The sequence below is a fragment of the Carettochelys insculpta genome, chromosome 1, assembly GCF_033958435.1.
Source record: "Carettochelys insculpta isolate YL-2023 chromosome 1, ASM3395843v1, whole genome shotgun sequence".
NCBI classification, from domain to species: domain Eukaryota; kingdom Metazoa; phylum Chordata; order Testudines; family Carettochelyidae; genus Carettochelys; species Carettochelys insculpta.
In genome coordinates, this window is record NC_134137.1 from 66,618,598 (window position 1) to 66,642,690 (window position 24,093).

At 41.0% G+C, this 24,093-nt stretch overlaps 1 protein-coding gene across 18 annotated transcripts in view; it reads left to right on the forward strand.

Annotated features, from left to right (window-relative positions):
* ENOX1 (ecto-NOX disulfide-thiol exchanger 1) overlaps positions 1 to 24,093 on the forward strand; it is a 514,187-nt gene that overhangs the window by 341,887 nt on the left and 148,207 nt on the right. For 16 of the 18 annotated variants that reach the window (XM_074988353.1, XM_074988361.1, XM_074988362.1 and 13 more), the window contains 2 exons: positions 14,885 to 15,055; positions 17,634 to 17,840. In XM_074988353.1, the coding sequence (XP_074844454.1) occupies positions 14,885 to 15,055; positions 17,634 to 17,840 (378 nt within the window). The remainder of the gene's footprint in view (positions 1 to 14,884; positions 15,056 to 17,633; positions 17,841 to 24,093) is intronic. The other 2 variants (XM_074988367.1, XM_074988368.1) reach the window with 2 other exon arrangements.

A 24,093-nucleotide genomic window follows, 5' to 3' on the forward strand; every position in this document is an offset into this window, starting at 1 on the left:
AACTTACCGGGCTGTCTGCACAGAGGGAGGTCAACTGGAGAAAATCTCCTGTTGACTTCCCTTACTCCTCAAGATATTGAGGAGCACAAGGGTCAAGAGCCAACCTCAGATAGTTTGATTTCAGTTGTGTCTGCCAGCTGTGCAAAATTGAACTCCAGAAGATTAACCCTCACCAGGTCGATCTTCCTGGTAGTGTAGACATACCTTTAGTCTATCAATGATCATATAACATGATCCAAAAGCTGGGAGATAAAGCTAGACACATTAGGACTGGAGACACAGTATCAGTTTCTAACAATGAGGGTATTTCACCATTGGAGCACTGTAAGGAGGGTCATGGTGGGGCACTGGCAACTCTTAAAACTAGATTTGATGTTCTTTTCTGAAGCAATGCTCTGCAAATTATTCTGAAGAAGTTCTATACTCTGTGTTACATAGGAGGTCAAATTAGATCATCACAGTGTGTCCCTGTTGGCTTTGGAATCTTGTCTGCTTTTGATACCCTGTTGTTCACACAGAATAGAGCGCTTCATCAAACCATGCCCAGTGATGCTCAGGTCCTTCATGTAAGAGGATGTCATTTATTTGGAACCCAGTAAGGTAGATGAGTAGTTCAGATTACTCAGTGGTGAGAAATGCACATAGCAGGGAATTTTCTTTGTCATCATGTTGCCCATTTGCCTCACAATCAAATAATTTTGTTCCATCTGCAAATGTCCTCACTGCTCACCCTCTTTTCATTAACACTAATCAATACATCAAAACTTGTAGCATACCACTGCCAAACTTCTGCCATCATGAAAACTTGCCATGTATTCATATTCTTAGTTTTCTCTTAGCCAGTTTGTTTTGGCAGTATTTTTCTCAGCGCATAACTAAAAACTTTCTTTAGCAGCCTCTTGTGAGGGACTTTGTCAAAGGCCTTTTGAAAGTCTGAATTACAATATGTACATACGCAGAATGCCAAATCAGTACCATTTATTCAACTTGCACATTTTTTCTGACCCCTTTAAGCCCCATATGTATTGTTTGTTATCTTAAAGTCACCAATAATTTGACTCCCTTCTTTTTTGCAAAAAGTCCCATAGGTTAAAAGCTGCAAAAATAGTTTTTTTCTCTTATTGGATAAAATACTAGAGTTGTTATATAGCATTGAGCTGAGACCTGTAGGCCAATTTTGAGTCTGGAACACATTTTATAGTTGAGTTATAAGCTTCTGACAAAAAAGATTTATACTAGAAGTCCTGACATGACCTTTACTGTATTAAGATTCTGTTCTACATTGGTGAGAGGAGGAAGGAGCAATTTAATGTGAATAACATTTTCCAGTCCAAAAATGTCATGAAGAAACACACTTTTCCCTTTAAATGGAAAGATACATTATAATTTCAAACAAAGCCTTTCTGACATTATTTGGTTTCATCTTTAATTTGCAAAAAAAAAAAGGATTCTTCTTAAAGCAATAACTAGCTTCTCTGTGTTTATAAATCTTCATATTTGTTGAAAGCATTGTCAAATCAAATCACATGTTAAAAATTCTGATAGCAAATTATGAGCAGCAAGAAAGACAATTTTAGTTTTGAATGGTAGGCATTGTGGGGTTTTCATGGAGGGCACATTACGTTTTGTGAGTTGTGTGTGAAATTATTATTATTCCTTTTGGTCTACTGCTCTGAAATATTGACAGATAGATCTTTGCTTTATGTAGCCACAAATTGCAGGTGAATTTTTCTAGTGGCACACATTCCAAAATTCCAATTTTGTATCGAGTCATTGATGCATGCTAAATTAAAATATGTGTAATACAAGAATAGCAAAGCCTGGATTCTGCCCTAATTGACAGAGAAGTTAAACTAATTTTGAACACACAGATCCTTGCTCTGCTTCCTAAAGTATGTTGTTCTCTTTAAAAGGTCTCTCATTTCTTTTCAAATAAGATGTATCTTTCTTCTGTTAAACTGCATAATTAAATATTATTTTGCAAGAAAGATGTCAAGATTTTTTTAAAGAAAAAAATTTGCCTTTTTTCTGCTGAAAGGTAACCAAAAGCAGTGCGTTCATTTCAAATATCTTTGTAGGCACAGAAACACAAGCATTTTCAAAGAGAGCCTTTTTTTCTATTGGGGCATTTATCGGCTTTTTAGGTTTCTTTGTAAGGAATAAGATGAATTGTGTGTTTGTTGTACAATAAATGCTGTGTGCACTGTCATAATAAAGTACTTGATGAGGCAGAATCTATTTCTGTAACCATACTAAGATTTTTTTTTTGCCTGACTTGGAAATTACTGTTTCTGAAGTATCCCTAGTTTTCTTGCTGAAGTTCCTGTTGCTGACATGGTTTTTCTAGTGCACATAAGGGCTGTAAGCTGCAGTCCAGGTGGATTGGTAAGTGGCATCTATGTAAGTGCTCTTCCTTGATGAGGCATCTTGTGTTGCAGATTTTCAGCTTTTGTTTATTGAAATTCATGGCTTAGATTTTCTCCTGCTGTGAGAATTTTCTGATGTAGGAAGAGAACCAGGGAGCCAGTTATTTGTCCCCAGTTCTCTGACTTGTCCCCAGCCAGCTCCAGCGTAGCTTAGAACCCTTCACTGGCTCTCCAGTGGGCAACGCCAGTCATGGATTACCAGTTGGTGCTATGTTATAGCAAGGCCAGCTGCATGCCCACTTAAGCTTTGGTCTGAGTGTGGAGCTGAGAAGGGCTGGTTATTCTGGTACCTACACCTCCAGGGACTCCCTCACACTGGGAAAATGTCTAGATCAGTGGTGTGCCATGACTACCATCCAATTTCATCAATTTCCCCTCACACTCTTTGCAGAGTCATGGGGGAGGGGAATGAGGGGGGAGAATTAATGGTCCCATGCCAGCTGGAGTTCAAGCAGCAAGGCTGCCTGAGTCCCAGCTGGCATGGGGTTTGTAAATTTTCCCTTTCCACTGGCTGGCAGGGTGGGAGCAGAGGAAATTGATAACCCTACTCCAGCCTTGTTGCCTGAGTCTCAGCTGGCATGGGGTTGGTCAATTTCTCCCCCCATGGTGGCTCTTTGCAGAGCCACTGAAAGGGGAAAGGTGACCCCACAAGACCCTGTTCACACCAAAGGGCAGCTGAAATGCCGCTTCCCAGCCTGAATGAGCTGGCAAGGAGCCCAATCTCACTCCCTGCTGTGGCAAGGGGGTAGGAGGGAGAGAACCTCTTGGAGCTGGGACGCGGTGTAAATGCCGCTTCCTGGTTCTGAGCTGGTGGGAAGGGGCACCTGCTTGCAGTGGTTACTCGTTAACTCAACATCCCTAATATGGCGTTGGGCAGATTTTGTAAATGTGTCTGTTTGCTGTCTAAAAAAGTGTATTCGGTGGTAGATTTGAAACATTAATGTATTTGATCCTTTTATGGTACATTGTGTGCACTACTATGTTGCAAACCTTTCTAGTAAGACTGTAACCATAGTAAATGGAAGTAAATGTGAAATTTATAATCAATCGATTCAGCTGAAAAAAGTGAGTGTGCTGTGGAATTGTTTGTCTCCTTGAAGTGTGCCATGTTACTGGCCTAGATGGTAGTTAACAGGCTTTCTGCTAAGCTTGTGCCCCAGCAGTTGTGCCAAAGGGGTGGTGGTGGTGTAGAAAATCTAGTCCTAATTCTCTAATCTTCATGGTTACGACAGAAATCTTTCAAATTGTGACCCAACTGTAGCCAATGGAGTCATGTGTGGCTGATTGTGCAGATCACCTGAAATAATAGCTCTGGGAAGTCTGAATGGCTCTTATTCTTTTCAGTTAGTTGTGCAAGCTGGAGCCTAATCATGGTGAGTTCAATGTCACGCCTGTTCCACTGCAGATCAAAGGAGGAAGCATAGATTCATAGGTCCTGAAGTTTGAAGAGACTATGATCTTCTAGTCTGACCGTTTTATAATTCTGGACATAGAGCTTTCCCCAAAGACTTCCTGTTGCAGCTGATGTCTACGCATGCAGAGAATGCAGGACAGAATTATTATAAAAATCTGGTCAAACTACACTGAGGAGCTTCTAATTTTAGCATTTTCGTTAAACAGCGGTTAGTTTGTGGGTAGAGCCTGAGAGAGCACTTTCTTTCCCTCCCCCATGTAACACTTGAAAACAACTATCTGCAAGGGGAATTTTAAAAGCTGAGAATTTCCTCATACTCCTACCACAGAGATATCAAGAAGATCAGATTTACAGATTCAGAGAAGTTAGCACAAACTATCTGTTGTTGAGGCAGCCTTTACAACTGCAATATTGAAATTTCATGCAATCCAAAGTTTGGAGAGGTTTTGGGTAACAGTAGAAGGGCAGAGGAAACTTGTGGTTAGTGAGCTGTGAAATAAGGCACTACTCATATCGAGAAGCTAAACATTCAGATTTTATTCTCATTTGTTTGTAAAAAGAAAACCCATACAAAATACTAGCACAAGAATAGTAAGGTTGAGAAAGCATCTGCTGCTATTTCAGTCAAAACAAACATATCCAAAGGATTTTAATTTTTGTAATTCTTTGTACCTGATATCATAGAACATTTAACAGAGAAAATCAACTGCATGCTAAAGAATCAATGAGGATGTGTATGTAAGATTTATGTAAGAGAAAATCACTAAAAAATGATCGAGACACATCAAAATATTCTTGAGCCAGCAGGAAGAACAGCCCTCAAATGGAGTCAGTTTGGAGGTGAAGACTGAGAAAGAGGCCAACACCGGAGACATTGAGTCAGCTGGCAGAAAGATGAGTAGATATTTGTCCTGGAAGTAAAAGACTGCTGAAAGACAGGAGATAAATCCGTTCTGCATCTTATAATCACTGTATTATATCGGATTTTGTATTTAAGCTACTTTCACATTTTTTAAATATAGAATTTGCAGTTTTGAATGAGAACTCGTGTGACTGTGCCAGTACTTTGTAGCTTTATTTCTGGATTCAGATTGAATCTGTGGCTAACTGTGTAGCTTCCAGTGGGTATATGACATGGAGAGGGGAGAAGCACATTGGTTTTGTAAGAACACGTTATAAAATGTAAAATGCTCATCAAAGAAAGAGTTTTCAGCATCCTTTTTCAGCATGGAGACATGCAGTACCAAGTATCTTTTCATTACCCGAGGCAGTTGGAGTTTGAAGACCAGTAGGTTGATGTGCTGGTTGACCTGGAATGGGTCAAGATGTCCGTGTCCAGTTTCCTTGAAGACTGGGTAGAATCAAGGCATTGTGCTGAGAGCCATATTTTATCTCCCGCTGATTCAAGGGTTGCCTGCAAATGAAGGTCAATATAACATTTGTAATCTCATGTAGCATATTTTTGATGGGTTTTCAATTCAGTGAAGGTGTTTGACTACTTCAGAGGTTGGAGTTACATAGGAGGGTTGTGGAATGGGTGTGTGAAACTAAGGGTGGAAACTATAGTTGGCATAAAAAGGACTCTGGCAGGTTGCTTAGGCTTTGGAATTATTATATCCCAGGTTTGGAGAAGGAAAGGAGGGACAGTGTTGATAATTAATAAAGCAGAGATGGTATTCCTCCAAAGTCTGGTTAACTCATTCAGTCTGTCCATGATTTGAGGGAAAATGGTGGGTGGAGGTGGGGGTAAGCTGAGGAAGCATGTTTTTCAGCATTCAGGAGCTAGAACAAGTCCTGCCAGAAGTGTGAAACAAACTGTGCTCCTCAGTCAGATATAATATTAGATGGTAAGCTATGGAGTCTCAGTTAAAAAACAGTTGAGCTATTACTTCCATAGTAGGAATTTCAAGTCATGGCATGAAATGAGACATTTTTGTAACCTGGTTGACAGCAACTGGCAACACCCTGCAGGCTGCAGAACTGTTGAGGTCAATGATAAAGTCCCTGGAAATGGATGGCAAGGGCAGAGATTAAATTAGCAGTGGAATTAGCAGAGTGTTGGTTATGAGGGCTTCATCTGAGCTCAGACCTCATAAGAGCTGATGTAGGACTCGATGGATAAGTGTAGTTTAGGTCATCGGATATATTGAAAGACCAGCTTCATTGTTTTCCCATAGCTGAATTTGCTAGGCAGGGGCAAGTCATGGCATAGCCAGAGTATTGGGAGGCATGGTTCCCCATTGAGAACATAGGTTCTCATTCTCTGTCTAATTTTTAACAGAGAAGTTTGGGTGAGAAGCTAAGTCCATACCAGTTGATATAAAGTTTACTGTAAATGGATTGTAGGGTAGGAGACAAGACAAGTCCATCAACCAAGGATTAAACAGAGACTGGGAGTGGCTGGCCCCTTACAAAAGCAGTTTCTCTTCTCCACCAGTTTCTCTTCTTCAGTTCACACCTCCACATTGGAATCTGACAATGGGCCACATCCCCCCTGACTGATCTGACTTGTTTTTTCTCCTCTTTCGATGTATACTACTGATAATGGGCCGCTTCCACCCTTACTGAATAGACCTTGTCTGCTCTGGCCTTCCCTTTTACTGGGACCCCACTCTTTAAATACTCCTCTGAAACCTCCCCTCCCCTGACTTATGCATCTGATGAAGCGGGTATTTGCCCACAAAAGCTTATGCTCCAAAATATCTGTTAGTCTATAAGGTGCCACTGGTCGTCTTGTTGTTCAAGAAAAGTCATTGTTCACCAACAGATTGATGAAAGACTGTGCAGTTCAAGGGCTGTATTTTTCTTATGCCAGTACTCACCCTGGCAGAACAATGTGTCAGGTTTACCATTCCAGATAATCAGGCAATAAGTCAGGGTATAGTCAGACCTGGAAAAAGAGACCGCCGGATCTGATGCTGGTTGATAGACCTTTCAGTGCACAGATACTCCAGGTTCTTGTGGTCTGTGTGCACCTGGATTGAGCAAGAAGCTCTTTTAGGTGATGATGCTATTTCTCTAAAGTAGCCTTGCCAGCTGGCAGGTTGTCATCACAGATTTCACTGGTTTGTTCCATCAATATGATTTGCTGGGAATAAAATGCACAAGGGTGGAGCACATTCCATGGTCTATGCTGCTGTGAGAGTTCTGCTCCAATCTCAAACCATCTGCTTTGACAGGGGTTTGCCAGGTCTGGGTGTGCTCAGATGGGTACCATGTAAATACTTCTTACCACGGTGTCCAACACACTAGCTACCAGCCACATGTGGCTATTTGGCCAGTTGAGTGTGACTAGTTGGTTTGGACAATAAGTATAATTTCAGAAAAATGTAGCTAGTTCTGTAGACACAGAACCAGACACAATTCTTAGAGCCTCTCATATACCCACAACATTACCCAAATAACTTTTGGAAAAGAGAGCACTGGTGACGGAGAAAAGGCATAGATACCATTGGCTCTTTGTAGAAAAGTTAAGACATTTACTTTCATATTAGCATTCCAAAAATTACTGCAGTTGACCCCAAAGTTATGCAAGGTTTGCACCCCTGCACACCCTCACATAACTCAAATTTCACGCAAGTTGGGGAGGGGGTGGAGCTGGGAACCAGGTGGCAGGTGGGGGCTGGAGCAGGGAGCTGGGAGCTGGAGCAGCGAGCTGCGTTCCTTTCTATTTGCACTTAACTTGCGTTAATACAAGTTAAGCGCACATCAAAGTCATGCTTATTGGGGGTTTACTGTACATGACTCAAGGGCACTCATAGCATGTTGTTATTGAATGGAGATAGTCATTGAGAGACACTCATCTGAACCCTACTACTGCATCTATGGAGCTTTGATAATACAAGTGAATTAAAACCCTCCTCAAGTCTAAAAGATGAAAAGAGCTGGGTGCACAGAAATCAGTGATCCATCTGGATCTGTAAGTTGTAAATTTCATGTTTACTTTTATATACAGAAATTGGGGGATTGGGACAATGATATGCAGATTAGCCAGACTGTAGGAAAGAGTGGGATGGGATGGAGAGAAGTTTTGAGTAGAAGCTCTGCAGTGAAATAGACACAAAGAGGCGTTAGGGATAATACAGCCTTTTTTATTCTAATAAGGCTTCTTGTTCAGAGCTAAAAGGAAGTAACTCTAAGAGTCTCCATCATTATCACACGCTGAATAGCAACACTGCCAGCGTCTGTTGTTACTTGAGCAGCCACACACACAGCATTCTACCTCCCTTTTTCCAGGGTAACTCCAATTTTCACTTTTGGAAATTGATTCAACGTTCATTTTCAGAATAACCAACAAGGGTAGCTTCATAGCATTATCTGATTTCTATGTTCCAGAGCTTCCCATTCTATAAGCAACAACCATTTTTTAAACAAACTGCAAATGCATAAATGTAATGAGCATTGTGCGGTAGCTGTTTTGCAAGCTAGCCCAGGTGGTGAAGTCTGTCATGTCCTGCAGCATATACTACTGATGGCTGCCACATTGGATGTTGTTTGGAAAACCTAATTACTGGCTCTAGATATTTGTTTTTGTCTTTCTACTAAAGCAAGGGTAGAATATTTTTCTTAGCAGTAAAATTATCATTATATGATCGCCAGTCACCACTTCCATAACTGGGTTGCTCATCATTCTGCGGCAACAGAAAAAGTTTTAAATTGTTTTTGCCACTGATAGGCACATAAGGGTAAGGACAACCTATCAAATTATTGCAGTCTCAAGCCAATTCAGGGTAAGAACCCCTCCAAGCCTGCACGTCCACACAGACAAATTAGTGTTGGTATAAATCAGTGCCCTTATTTAGTACAAAAATATATATCTCAGCAGCTGTTATATAGCACCACCGCAGCAGTTGGCAGAAGCAAACCAAAAGAGTGGCACATCAGGTGGCTCAGTATTGGCAAAAGAAGAACACAGTTAGTTCTTTAAGAAGCAAAGATGCCCTTATTAAGCAAATATATAACTGGCTACAGCACAGCCAGAACAGGCAACAACAGGCAGAAAAAAAAGTAGCACAATGTTGTGGATGAGGAACTTCCCCAAAATCACAGATGGCAGAATTGTGAGCCTTTGTTATGGAAGCAACAATTTAATTTGGCAGAACTGAAGACTATTTGGACAGCAAGAGCTGACAGGAAAGAACAGAAAGCAGCACAAAATGGGAAAATTCAGTTGCTTACACCCCAACAGTTGTGCATGCCAAAAGAGTGCCCACACAGTGCATTATATTAGAGAGCAGTTCTTTCAAAAGGATTTTATCTTTCTGCTCCTTTTTTCAGCCGTGAAAAATGGGTTTGGCTTTTGTCTCTGTGTCGTCTTGAGAAAACAAGCTTTTCAGAGCTGTCTAAGTGTGTGGGAGGAACACTTCTCTGTCTCTTTAAACTCCATTTTTAATATAAATCTTCTGTTTGTTCTCCAAATGTTTTCACTGTTCTGTCTTGCAGATCACTAATTAGATGAATCAGGAAGTTACTCTTGTTTTGCTATGCACAGGCAGAACATGAACCTGAAAATATTACTGCTCAGGATGCCTACTAAACCAACACTGTTCAGGGGGACCTAGACATGATAGTGTTCAGTGCTTATCTGTAATGTTCACCTGGGTCCAAAGTTAATCATAATGCATTTGCACATTCTTAAATTGATTTAGTATTTTTATGAATGCATTTAATATATATTGTCGCATCTTTCTGTAATTCAGATTGTCAAATTCATATTTGTATTCCAGGTTGAACCTTTCTAGTCTGGCACTCTTTCATCTGGCAACATTAGTAATCCAGCATAATTTTACTTAACCAAACAATCACTTATCCTGGCATAGTCAAGTTTCCCATGGTCCCATATAGTTTGTTTACAGTCATAGTCCTGGCTGTCCGTGTTCTGTGATATAATTTAGTTCTAATGTACCCCAAATGTCTTTTGAGAGACCAGTAAGTGGTGGAAGTGTTGGTAATGTGCTAGACAATATTGCCGTCCTGTGTTCCAGCAACTTCTCTTGTTCAACACCAATAAGGTCCCGAGGGTGCTGGACTATAAACATTCAAGCTACATGTTGTTAATATTGATACTAATACTTTCAACTGTTCAGAAAATGTGCATATGTCTGTGTGACTATCGATACTCCTTTTAAAAAGTGACAAAAATAATAAAATCCTCAGCTATGACATCTTGGACCTGTATATTTGTGATATAGTGATATGTGCCATTTGTAGCATACCCATGACTGCAATATATAGATGATTGTGTATCTAAATACATCTGCTAAACAGATATATGATCTGGGTTATGTTTCATTTTCTTTACCATTCCGTTTAGTCCCATCAATTTGTCTGTTTCTGAAGCCTGAACAAGCTAATCCAAACACTCTACAGGGTTCATTTCCATTTTCACCTAGATAACTCTAGTGTCCCAGACCGATCTGAAAGGGGCATCATGGTGCCAGGCTGTGAAAGAGACTCCACTGGCAACACTAATGGATGATCTTTTTCAGCACACAAAGTAGGACTATATGTTCAAATGCATATTGCTGGACTCCCCTGCAACCCTCTATGGTTAAACATGTAATGGTGCTGAATCCCATCAGAGCTGTGACAGAATTAAGTGGTGCTACACTTAGATGACTTCATTCATTCCTTGAAGTCTGCACCCACAGAGACATCAAGGACACTGGATTTACAGCCCCCAAGCCCGTCACCTGTGGAGTTTTACAAGGGGCTGTCGTCAGTACCCATATGGAGCTTGTCTCCTTCTCATTTGATGCAACACCCCCAAACTATCCAAGAGCCTAGTCAAGAGTACCAGCCGTGCAAAGACCTTATGGCTGAAACAGAATCCGGGATAGACTGAGGAGATGCTGTAAAATGGAAATAATTTGAAGAACTCATTATCTCCATAACACTGTCCGTGATTCTCCATTTATTGAAAATGTCTAATTTGTAGTAATCTGCTCTGGTGGGAGTGAAACAGAATATTAAACACAAAAAGAAAAACATTCCTATCAGCTAATAGATCTATATGGTAAGTTCAATCCTGCCAGAAATATAATAGCAAACCCTAAAGTTTGGGAAACCTGTTACTCTGGTCAAAGAGACACTGCGGCCCATGGGAAAAAGAGATAGCATGTATCTCTTAAACAGGCGTGGTGTGGTACTGGTCAGCAAAATAAAATAGGCCATCCAAAAGGAAAATAAAATGTCAAATTCTCATTTTGTGAGTAGATTATTAACTTGCTGTTATATCCCTCAGTTGTTCACAATGTCTAATGAAATGAAGACAACTAGAAAAGAAACATAAAACACTTGTATGTCATTACAGTATAAATGAAACATAAGTACAACACATTGTACTGTACTATGGCACGTCCACTGAATTTCTTTGTTGGAAATTGCAGGGGGGTATGTCTACAAAAATCTAGTTAACTGTCAAATCTATGCAAATGTTATGGTTGGGAAATGTTTGCAGCACAGCAATCCATAATAATAACTCCTAGCATTCAAATAATGTTTTTCTTCTTCAGTGTACTTTACACACATAACTAATGCATCCTCACAAAACCCCTGTGAGGCATGCAGGCATTTCATTGTCAATTTAACAGCTAAGGGAAGCTGAACTTCAGAAGTTAAATGGCTTGCCCAAAGCCATAGAGAAAGTCATTGAGGGCCTAATCCAAAGCTCACTGCAATCAACCAGTCTGTCATTAATTCCGTTGAGATTTGGATGAAGCCCTGTGAGAAGTGAAATTAGAATTCAAGAGCTCCTGACTGTGCTTCTGTCCCACCACAGGTACCTCTCAGGGAAAAGGGATGCCAGGACACGTTAAAGTGTATCACAGAACTTATGGTCCCATGTGTCCTTTGTAAATCCTACATGAGTACAGCCAAATGGTAGCGCTTTCCATTGGTTTCTAGAAAGCCCCCGGGAGATACCTAAGCAACATGGAGAACTTTGCTGGCTGTGTGCTTTGATGAAACAGAATGGCTTGAAAGCAGGACACAGTCTTTGCCCACAAAAGTTTATACTCCAAAATATCTGTTAGTCCATAAGGTGCCGCAGGACTTCTCGTTGTTTTTGTGGATACAAACTAACACAGTTAACCCCTCTGATACTAGTCAGTGTAAAGCAATGGGGGGTGTGGGAGAGGATTTATCTTGTGGAACTAGAGAGCACTCCTGCACCCCTTTTTCATGGCCCTGTGGTGGATGCTGCAGATGGATACACGTTGAGTGTGGCATGATGGAACGTACCACATTCAGTACTGTGCAATGCTATTTTTTTTGTGTCAGAACTCTTCATGCCCTTCTGGGGTGTGTCTACACAGCAAAGTTATTTCAGAACAGCCACTATTCCAAAATAAATTTGCAAGTGTCTACACCATGCAACCGCTATTCCGAAATAATTTTGAAATAGCGGAACGCTTATTTCGAATTTGGCAAAGCTGATTCCATGAGGAATAGTGCCTATTTCAAAGGGGATATTTCAAAACAGAAGCTGTTTAGACAGCGAATAGGGACTATTTCAAAATAAGTGATATTGCGTCCAAGGGCTCTAGTGCGAAATAGGCTCTGTTGTGTCGAAAGCTCTATTTTGAAGTAGCAGACTGCTATTTTGGAATACACAAAGGCTGTGGTGACAATACATTCCCTTTTTGGAAGGGGAATGCACATGAGACCAATTGGAAATGCAATTGAGATACTGATTTACATATTGTGTGCCTCATTTGCATAATGGCAGCTACTTGCTGTTTCGCAAGTATTGTTTTCAGGGGAAAAAACAAACAGTGTAGGTGGGGTTCCTTCAAAAACAAACCCCTTTTGCAAAAGAACTGTTCTTCCTGAAAAATATAAGGAAGAAGGGTGCTTTCAAAAGCAGGGTTTTCTTTCAATGGAATCCCGTCTACACTGCTTGTTTTTTTTTTTTCCTGAAAACAGCACTTCTGGAACAGTGAGTGGCCATCATTATGCAAATGAGGTGCACAATATTTAAATCAGTGTTTCATTTGCATTTTCAATCAGCTGTATTTGCATTCCCCTTCCGAAAGGGGAATGTAGTGTTGCTGCAGCCTTTGTGTGCAGATGTGCTATTTCAGAATAGGCTATTCTGGAAAATCTCTTCTGGAATAGCTCATTTCAAAATAATGCTGCTGTGTAGACATAGCTCTGGTGGCAAGTTGTAAGAACAGGCCTCTCACTGCAGGATACTAGTGGACGATTGTGGCCTGCTGTGGTTGTCAGCAGTAAGAATTTTAAAAGATCAGAGTGAGAAAATTAGAATTGCCTAAGGACTTGTGTGAATTGCACTCTACCCTTTCACCTCTGAGTTTATATCACAGCTTTCCTGAAACATGAATGTTTAATATGGCAGCTACAGCTTACTATGAAATAAATGGCAGCAATGGAGTTTCAAAGCATAATCTGTAAGCAATGCACATACCTCTGTATTAAAAGAACAAGAAAAAAATCACACCCAGAGCAAATTCTTTTTCATAAGCCCACTTATTAGGAAAAAGTAATGTAATATCAAGAGTTTTCATTAATACTAGTCTTCAATAAGCCTGGAGCAAATTCTTGCTTGCTGTGCGCTTGCAATGAAACAGAATGGCTTGAAAGCAGAACAGTCTGTGTAGAGGCGATGGGAAGCGTGTGGTGACGCTAGAGAGCATTTCTACTGGCATGTGCTCAGTCATAGCAGTTTTGTTTTTGTTACGTGAATTTGATAAGACAGGATTCCTGATATTTCAAGAAATTCAGTAAGTGCATTTAGCACTCATAGCGTGCTTTGGTCGCCCTACAATGTGCAAAACACTCTTGCGTTAATCTTTGCAGGTGGGTAAGTAGTATTATTCTTGTTTTACATCTGCAGAAATTGGGCTGCAGAGAAGTTAGTACACTCGCCCAGGGCCACACAGCACATCAGTGCTGGATGGAGGATTACAACTGTGGAGTTCCAAGTGCTTGGTTCTATCTGTGGACCAGTCATCACTCTGCCTCATAAGAAGCTGTAGTTCAAATTTGTCAATTTGTACCCACAAAGAAAGAAAGTTGTTTTGTTCAAAGCCAAGTCCCAAAGCTGCCCAACTAAGTTCTGACTTTGCATGCATCATTAAATACTTCACAGTTGCTACCCAGGAAGCTCTGCAGAAAACCTGTGGAGAACCCAAGTAATTCACTTTTCTTTTAAATATTTGATGACCTCAAATAGCAGTAGTGTTGTGCAACAAAGAGATCACTCTCTCAAAATGTTTTATTAATTGTGCCTCAAGAAACCAAAAAGCATGTTTCTAGCAAAGGAGAATTTAAAAAATTGACTTCATGTTCATCTAAAACATATGCCTATTCAAATTCAGGATGACACTACTTTGATGCTCTAAAATCCAACTCAATTTCAGATTCAAACAATAGGTATGTGTTTAAGAGAATTTATTAAACCACGTAACTACCAGCTCGAGAATGAGTTAATTCTCAGCTTCAAACAAGAACTTATTAGGCACAGTGTTAACTTCAGCTCCAAGAAAAATCGCTTGGAATTCTTGCCAGGCCAGTCTTACATAAAACACGCTTAGAAGTGCAGTTTTTCTATGGTGATTCATAAATCAAGGTCACTTATGTGAGAAGACTGTGTTCTGTTAGAAATGACAATTAGAGAGAGAGGGCATATCAGTGTTAAATGATATTCTTCCCACATGCTGGGTCAGAAGGCATAATAAACAACATAGTGGTGTTATAAAACAGAAAATTGTGTTCCATTCCAGATAATAACGAAACTGTGTGGTGCATGGATTCACACCTCAGTGTCCTGTGTGGCAATCAGTATTTTAAGTTGTATAACATTTCCTCCTTTATGCATAGTTTTAATTTGTTCTCAGTGGGCTGTCTAGCTGAAATACAACCTTTCTTTTCTTTTTTCTTTTTCCTTTTGCCCCCCCGGGCTTTTCTTGTAATACTGTGACACCTTGAAAAAAACCAGGAGTGAAACAGTCTGTGCAGGAAAATAGAAACGAGAAATAGTTTCAAGATTTATAAGCCAAGATTTTATGTGATATATTTACAGATTCAATCTGTGTACCAGGCTTTGATCCAGGCCTCAGCATGATGACTGGAATCACCCCCCTTAACCCAATGATACCAAGTATGGGGGTGGTGCCACCACCACCAACAGATGTGCCTGTAGTCAAAGAAATAATTCACTGCAAAAGCTGTACACTCTTCCCTCCTAACCCAAGTAAGTAGATCTAATGAAAGAATGCTTGGCAGCCTTGTTTTCTTAGTGTTTTACATTAACCGTTTATAGTTGCTGAACAATATTTGAGCATGTTTTCTTTGTAAATACTAAAAGAACCACAGTGACATGTATGCAAGAAATAGAACTAATTTAATAGTTAATACTTTTTTGAATATGTGCTGGTAGCTAAAATACTTCCAACCAAATTGCATTTCAGTTACACGTATCCAGTGTGGTGGAATAGCAGAGCCTGTTTATTCATCTTTTCAGATAAAAGAGCAAACATAGGGCTACATTTGGTAAGAAAATAAAGTGGATTAATTGAACAAAGCTAAAGGAGACTGGAAGTCTTTATTGCTTTAATAAAGTAAAAAAGCAGTCCTATAGACTTTAAACACTAAGGCTGTGTCTACACTGGCACAAAACTTCGAAATGGCCATGCAAATGGCCAAATCAAAGATTACTAATGAGGCCCTGAAATGCATATTCAGCGCTTCATTAGCATGCCGCTAGTCGTGGCTCTTCGAAATTGCCACTTTTCGGTCCTGCGTGGCTCATCCAGACTGTGGTCCTTTTCGAAAGGACCCCGCCAACTTTGAAATCCCCTTATTCCTATCAGGTGAGCAAACTTAAATTCCTATCAGCTGATAGGAATAAGGGGATTTCGAAGTTGGTGGGGTCCTTTCAAAAAGGACCCCTGTCCGGACGAGCTGCATGGGAGCAAAAAGCAGCAATTTTGAAGAGCTGCAGCCAGCAGCATGCTAATGAGGTGCTGAATATGCATTTCAGGGCCTCATTAGTAATCTTTGATTTGGCCATTTGCATGACCATTTCGAAGTTTTGTGCCAGTATAGACGTAGCCTAACAGTATAATTTGTTAGGTGATGAGCTTTCATGGGACAGGCACACTTCTTCAGAGTTGGAGAATTCTGATAAATGATAACTGAGTGGTCGATCTTCCATAGTCAGTGTAGAAGTAGCCTCAGAAGGGAGATACAAAAATAAGCCTGAGGACTCACCTATTACCTCACCCCTAGAGATGTTCCCTCTGATTCATGGACAAGGAAATGTGGGGAAGTTTGCACAACAGTCGCCCACCATGCACATCTCCTGGGTGTAAATTGTGCAAATTGCCCTTCAGCTGAAGTAAGTGATGCTCCCTGTGGTGATGAACTGAGCTGTCTACAGAGGGTGCTTGGGAATTTCCCAGAATACAGGTGCAATGTGGTGCAATTCAGTATAGTCGCTCCAAGCTGGTGGCCAGTTCTGGCGTGTGACGTATGAGAGGGCAGATCTCCATGCCCTCTCCATCTTCATGCCCTTTTACAGCACCAAGTATGTCCTGGGATGTGGTCTCTGTGCTCCCATGAAAGCAGGGACTAGAGTTTCTTCTGGCCCTGACATGGGCTGTGCAAATGAAAGGAAGACTCCTCCCATTGAGTATCTGAATGCAGGCAAAGCAGAACCTTATGATTAAATCAGAGGACATCCATTCCCAGGGCCATGGATCTGCACCTTTCACCAGCACCAGGTGGGAGTGGGGAAAAAAGAAAGCAAAACAAACACAATTTGCTCTGCATTTGTACTGGGCCTAGCCCATTGGGTATTGAAACCAATTAGAAAACTAACCTCACTCACCGTATTTCAGTGCCAAATAACTAATTCATATTAATGTTGGCTTGTAATGGGTATTTTCAAAAATGCTGTGGTACTCTACACATAAGGAAGGTGAAAAACATTTGGGCAATGCACACTCTACCTTTTATACAGCCTTCAAAAATTTAAGTTTGCTCATTTAAATGTAAATGATGACAAAAAGAGTCATTTCATCCTGTGGTGTCTCACAGCCAATGAGTACTCTGTGTAGGTTATCCTTCCCTTGCTCTGGCCTCTGTTCTATTATCTGGCAATAAGACAAAGTAGATAACTGGCAGACGGTTTTCATCATGTTGTCATTTTATCGTAGTTCCCACTCTGTTTTGCAGCGTGCTGTGTGTCTGTATTACAAAAGAGAAGTGAAATTATGTTAAGACTGGGTAACATCTTCAAGCCTGAGTGTGTGAAGTTAGGCTCCTGTGTCCATATACAGGCACTTACACAAATGTGGCCTGATTTTCATTACTCAGAGATTTGAACGGGTATCTTGTAAACATCAGAGATTAGCCAAAGTGGCTGAGTTCAGACTTGATTCAGATTTACACATTAGAGCTGAGGGCTTGTGACTGAGATCATATCAGCCCTTAAGGTTCTTCTGGTCCAAAATATGACAGTGGGTTCTTGTGGGAGTTGATTAGAATCCAAGCAGAGAAATACACCCCTTTGGGATCTGGATCAGAACTGAGCAACAAATCGTAATGGCAGAGGTTTGACTCTTAAACCATCAAAAACTGAAAAAAGTACAAATTCACGGACCCAGTTTTGGCCAATCCCTAAAATATTTAATTGTCCATGACCCCAACTGCCTCTCAAATAAATTGCTATTCAGAATATTTTGTGTTATATAAAATTGATTATAAGGATGATTGGGTAAGAGACAAAGCTTTGTGTTCCAGTGTGTTTTTCTTTTGTTTTTACTTAGATCTTCCACCGCCTTCCACAAGAGAGAGACCTCCTGGCTGTAAGACTGTATTTGTTGGAGGTTTACCAGAAAATGCTACTGAGGAAATCATTCAGGAAGTGTTTGAGCAGTGTGGAGATATTACAGCTATTCGAAAAAGCAAGAAGAATTTTTGTCACATTCGTTTTGCAGAGGAGTTCATGGTTGATAAAGCCATTTACCTTTCTGGTATTTTACTTTCTTTCATGGATTTTCTGTGCTGCTTATATGTATTTTATGATGATAATGTATGCTTATTTTCTTAGTCTTTATCTCAGCAAATGTTGCTCGAGCTCAGCAGCTTTGGCTATGAGTGTCAAGGGTGTAATTTCACATTTTTCTGTGCTCACCAAGACCAGTGTGTGGTTCTGTGAATTTTGCCTACCCTGGAGCAATTTCCCACCCTCCTATGACAAATAAGCAGGCTCTGGAATTCACAACAGTGCAGTCTTATTTTCAGTTTCATACAAGCTTATACAGTTTTTATTCACAGCTTGGGGGAAATGGGGGAGGGAGAGGAAGTGTACGGCACTGGTCCAGGATTGCTGCAGTATTTCAGTGCCAGTTTCTGTGACAGGCACTAGCAGTTTTACTGGTTTATTTTTATACATTCTTCAGCATGGCCTGAAATGCTTCTGCCTTCATAAGCACATTATAGGGCTGGTTCTACCCTTATTCATACAGAGTAATACCTTTCTCCACAAGAAGTCCCATTGGCTTTGATGGGAATATCTGTACAAGTGCTACTCCTCATGAGTAAAGGTGTCAAAAATTTGATGTAGTCTAAAATAGGGTGTGTACCTCAATAACTCCACGTACTGCCATTTAAAAAAAACACAAAAATCAAGTGTCGTGCCTTTAAACTTGAGAGAACGTGAAATTGTGTCTCCAAAAAAGAAACCACTCCTTCATTTTACAAAGATAAACAAAGAGGGAGCCACTCTTTCTTTAAAAAAAAAAAATGTTCAGTTCCCTGTGTTTGGGCCCCAGGGAAGTGAAATCACTTTTTCAGGACATTTTAAAACCCTTTTTTAAATTTCTCCAAATCTTTATCTTGTCCTTCCCTCCTTCCTTTTTTTACCTCATTTCTTCACTCCCATTTTATCTCTTTTTCTTATCCTGCTCCCATTTCAACTTTCCTCCTTCCCACCTTATTACTTTTGTGCTCATTTATTATGACATACAAATGTCTCTATGGCATTAGTTTATATGGAATTCCACAGACAAGTGAACCAAATGAAACAAAGCCCAGCTCCTTGCTCAGAGCTACTGATCTACAGAGATGCTGAACAATCACTGCTCACAGTACAAATCTTGGTTGTTTTGTGTTTTGTGGGATGAAGACCAAAACTGGACATAACTCAAAAAAAATTAACAACACAATGCAAAAGAGTGAGGGACTTAGAAGAGAAAATCATGGAAAAATATCATGCTACATCGGAATCAAAGTCCAGCTAGTCCAGTAACCTGCCTTTGACAGTGACTCACACCAGATCTTTAAGAAGATGGTTACAGGAATCCATAAGAGGTAGATGTGAGATAACTTGATACTGTAGAAGGCTTGACCTCTGACCTCTAATAGTCAGGGTTTGCCTTGAATGCCAAAACATAAGATCTGCTGATTATTATATGTGCAATCTATTTCTTCTTATTTTGTCAGTTTCTTTTTGATAAAGTATTATAGTTAGGGCAGGCAAGAAGTGAAATGGGTGAAAATTAAACTCTTTCTGCTCCCCTTCTCACTCATTCTCTGCAGGTTTATTTTCAGGTTCCCACAGCTTTCTCTTTCCTGCTTCTCCCATTCATGCTTTGTTCCATCCTTTCCCATTTTCTTTCTTCACTCTCCATTTTCACTGCTGCTTTTACAAGTCTCCTTTTTCTCTCCCACTTCTGATTTCTTCTGTTTTCCCCTCTGCTCTATCTCAATATTTTTTTTCTCTTGCTATATCTTGCTCTTTCTCCGTACCTCTTCCTCTGGTAGAGACTTGTAGCCTCATGTTTCCAAATACATTAAAGAAGGGACAGTGGGTTGGGAGTGAGAGAGGGCCATAAAGAAAGAAGTGAGCATTGTTGCCACATTCATCTGACTTGTGCTGTCAGCCCTGATTTCCATGGCATTCTGCAAAAAACTCAGGGCCTTGGCTGTATTGCAGAACTGCACAAATGACAGATCGTGCATTAGAAGCAGGTGTTAATTGTACTGAATGACTGTATTTTTCTAACTAATCTTTATCGTGTTTTGAAACATAATGAATTCAGAAATGATTGAAGAAAAACACAGTTAAAGCAATTTCCCAAGCCTATAATGTGCAAGAAAAACCAACAAATAGACGGTATAATTTATTATAACTTCAGCATACTTGTCATATGTGGGGAAACCATGACTTTGGTAATGATGAGTTACTCTGTCTAATCTGTTTTACCTGTCTATCCAGTCTAATCTCATCTATGTATTTATCCCATGCTTAGTTCCATAGTACCTTATGCAGTTATAAAATCCATTAGTCAGTGTAATCACTAGTTCTTTCCTTTCTAACTCCAAATGGATGTCTGGGGGGTTGGGAAGAGCCATTATGTTGGGTTTTGACTGCAGGACTGCTAAATTGGAGCTGCATGCATTCTGCTCTGAAGGTTGTGGACTTTGCTGCCATTCTGATTAGCTAAGGAAGTGAATTCCAAATAGCCATGGTCAGCTGAAGAAAAATTTCTGCCCTCATGTCTTTTACTCCCATGACTGGGATGATTCCATAGCTTGTGAAATGCTTAGCAGTCCTGGATGCAAAGAATGAGACAGTGTTTAGGTTGCCAGAGCCCAGCCTTGTGGAGAACTATCAAGATTTTGGCCCAAACCTTAAATATGAATTATATCTGCTAATGTGTTTCAGTGGGAGTTTCTGCCCAATGTTGAGCACCCAGGCAACGTATCATATCATTTTTAAGCTCCAACTGGCTACTTGTGTTCCTGGGCCCTCTCTTTCGGGTGCTGGAGTCCAGGTACATGTTTCACTACATTCAGTGCATGCACTGGCCAGCTCTCTTCTTGGTAACATCCAATCACAAAAGATGAGTCTTGGAGCATATACTAGATATATAATACAGAAAGCCTGGTTTTCATTTTTACAGCAGAGTAATGGATTTTTCCTTCTCCTGATCTTTTAACATTAGGCTCCTTGTGAGTGATCAAAATCCCTTGCTCTGTCTTTGTGTATGAAAATCAGAGAGTTGAAATGACAAGTCATGCATGCAGTTACTGCTAGCTGCTGTCCTGGCACCTCGATGGGAAGAGGTTGTGTGAGAGAAATTCATTGCCGTTCCAGGAGGAGTTCTGAAAATGATATAGGGGAGTGCTGTTATCTGTTCAAAAAGCTTTGAACACTGTTGCGAACGTCAAGTAATGTAAGATAGCCGGCGTTCAGAATTGTCCACAACTCATAGAGTCCATGCTGACTGATTTTGCAGGGGCTTTCCATATACAAAGCAGGGTCTGACATACACACAAATACACACCTCACCTGATATATGGCAGCCACACACATATCTGAGCTTCTTATGTCAATCCAGGTAGTGCTGAGGTCTTTGTATTTTTTCACTAGCCCATTTAAGGCCAGATTGACCACTCCTAATGAGGGTTGCTGTGACAGACATTTTGAAACTGAGGGACTAGTTTTAACATTATGAGATGGATGCTTGTGAAGACCCTTTGGCTGCTCGCCCAGTGGAGGCTGGAGCAGCCAAACATCCAATCTGATTTTCGGTCATTCACGGATGAACATTTCCAGTTTTTGAGCCCGCAAATCTGGTTGCCCTAAAGAGAGCTTTTGAAAATTCCCCTTCCAAGGGCACCAAATCTACGACCAAAGCACAGACGTTCCTAGTGCTGCGTGCTGTGCTCAGACTGCATCTTCCTCTTTGCACCTTTCTCTCGGTCTGCTCCCAGAAGATAGGGTTGCTTTGATAGAATTCAGCTTCCCTATTTCACACTCTGGGTTTTCGTCAGCTAAGATTGCAGCAGCCTTCATGCCAGTCTCCCACTTTGCTGCTTTTGTCATTGTGAGTGTACAGAATTTGGACATATGTAAGAATCTTACTCCCTGAAACACTCAAGGAGCAAGACTTTTACACATTTCAATACCCTGTCTTCTTGTAACAACAGAGGAGACAAGCAGAGCAGAGGGAGAATGCCTATGAGGTCATATAGGCTACGTCTACACGTGAAGCCTACATCGAAGTAGCCTATTTCGATGTGGCGACATCAAAATAGGCTATTTCGATGAATAACGTCTACACGTCCTCCAGGGCTGGCAACGTCGATGTTCAACATCGACGTTGCGCAGCACCACATCGAAATAGGCGCAGCGAGGGAACGTCTACACGCCACAGTAGCACACATCGAAATAAGGGTGCCAGGCACAGCTGCAGACAGGATCACAGGGCGGACTCAACAGCCAGCCGCTCCCTTAAAGGGCCCCTCCCAGACACACTTGCACTAAACAGCACAAGATACACAGAGCCGACAACGAGTTGCAGACCCTGTGCATGCAGCATGAATCCCCCGCTGCAGCAGCAGCAGCCAGAAGTCCTGGGCTAAGGGCTGCTGCACACGGTGACCATAGAGCCCCGCACAGGCTGGAGAGACAGCGTCTCTCAACCCCCCAGCTGATGGCTGCCATGGAGGACCCCACAATTTCGAAGTTGCGGGAAGCGGATCGTCTACACGGTCCCTACTTCGATGTTGAACGTGGAAGTAGGGCGCTATTCCGATCCCCTCATGAGGTTAGCGACTTCGACGTCTCGCCGCCTAACGTCGAAGGTAACTTCGAAATAGCGCCCGACACGTGTAGCCGCGACGGGCGCTATTTCGAAGTTAGTGCCGCTACTTCGAAGTAGCGTGCACGTGTAGACACAGCTATAGAGTGAAAAACGCAACACAGCTGGGAGATCAAGTTTTAGGTTTATGGCCCTAGACACTTTGTCACTTTCGCTCAAACAACTGATAATGTTTTTTGAATTTACAAAATTAGTTGATAAATTTGTGTTGTTAGTCAATTCATTTGTGTACTATTTGTTATGATTTCAGAGCTGCCTGGAGACCTCCTCTCTGAGTTCACCCCTACTGGTAGGAGGTCTGATGCTTCTACCTCTCTGGAGTGAAATCACATCATTCTCCCACTCTCAGAGCAGGTCCTTACCCACATCAGGGCTAGTTGTTTGGGTTCCTTTCAGTATCTTGTTGGTGAAGACATTGATGCAAATGGCTTTCTTAAACTAAGGGATTGTTTAGTCTTAAAGGTAGGAAAATAGCAAAGCCTAGGACAAGGTTTTAAAACAATAACACTCTGAACACATTTATCTTTCTTTATGGCTTAGGCAGCTCTATCTAACCCCAGACTCCTAATCTCTGGGTTCTGGGTGTCAGCCTGTTCTCCTACAGCTTCTCTCTGCCCTATCCTTGGGGACTGCTCTTTGTTCTCCTTTTCCTGTGTTTGCAAGCTGGAGCCCCTCTCGCTTTTGCCATGCTAGCCTCTTAAGCTCAGCAAGGTGTTAGAGGTAAAACTTAAAAGCAAATATCACTTTCCCTGTCTATCTGAAGTCATTATCCCTTTTTCTGCACATGTGTAGTCAACCTGTGTTTTAACTAACACCTTTTATTCATACAATAATTCCCCTGTTAGAGGTGCACTCAGTGTGTGACAGCATTCCCCCCTCTTCAATCAAAACCCAGGTTTGCCCATCCCCTTGCAAAACCCCACATCTTTGAGGAGAATCCATCGATAGAGATATTCTAGGCTTTAGTAAAACAGGGAGGAGAGGAGATATCAAACAATGGGCTAGATCAGACAAACAATCACATATAAAAGAATCTAATACATCTGGGTTGGGAAGACAGATAAGCGAGGCAAATCTTTAAAATGGTTCTACACACATGCTAGAAGTCTGACTAATAAAATGGGTGAACTAGAGAACCTTGTATTAAAGGAGGAAATTGACATAATAGGCATCAAGGAAACCTGGTGGACTGAAGACAATGTATGGGATGCAGTCATGCCAGGATATAAAATATATCAGAAGAATAGAATGGGCCGTGTGGGTGGCAGAGTGGCACTGTATGTGAAAGATAACATAGAATCACGTGAAATCGTGAAATAAGAATTTTTAAATGAATCAAAATATTCCCTAGAATCACTGTGGATAGTAGTTCCAAGCTCTACTAAGAATATAGTAATTCCAAGCTTTACTAAGAATATGAAAGGATATATCATCGACCGCCTGATCAGGACAGTGATAGTGATGTTGAAATGCTAAGGGAGATTAGAGAGACTACCAAAATAAAACACTCAATAGCAATGGGGGATTTCAGTTATCCCCATACTGACTGGGTATATGTCACATCAGGGTGAGAGGCAGAAATAAAATTTCTCGATGCCGTCAATGACTGCTTCCT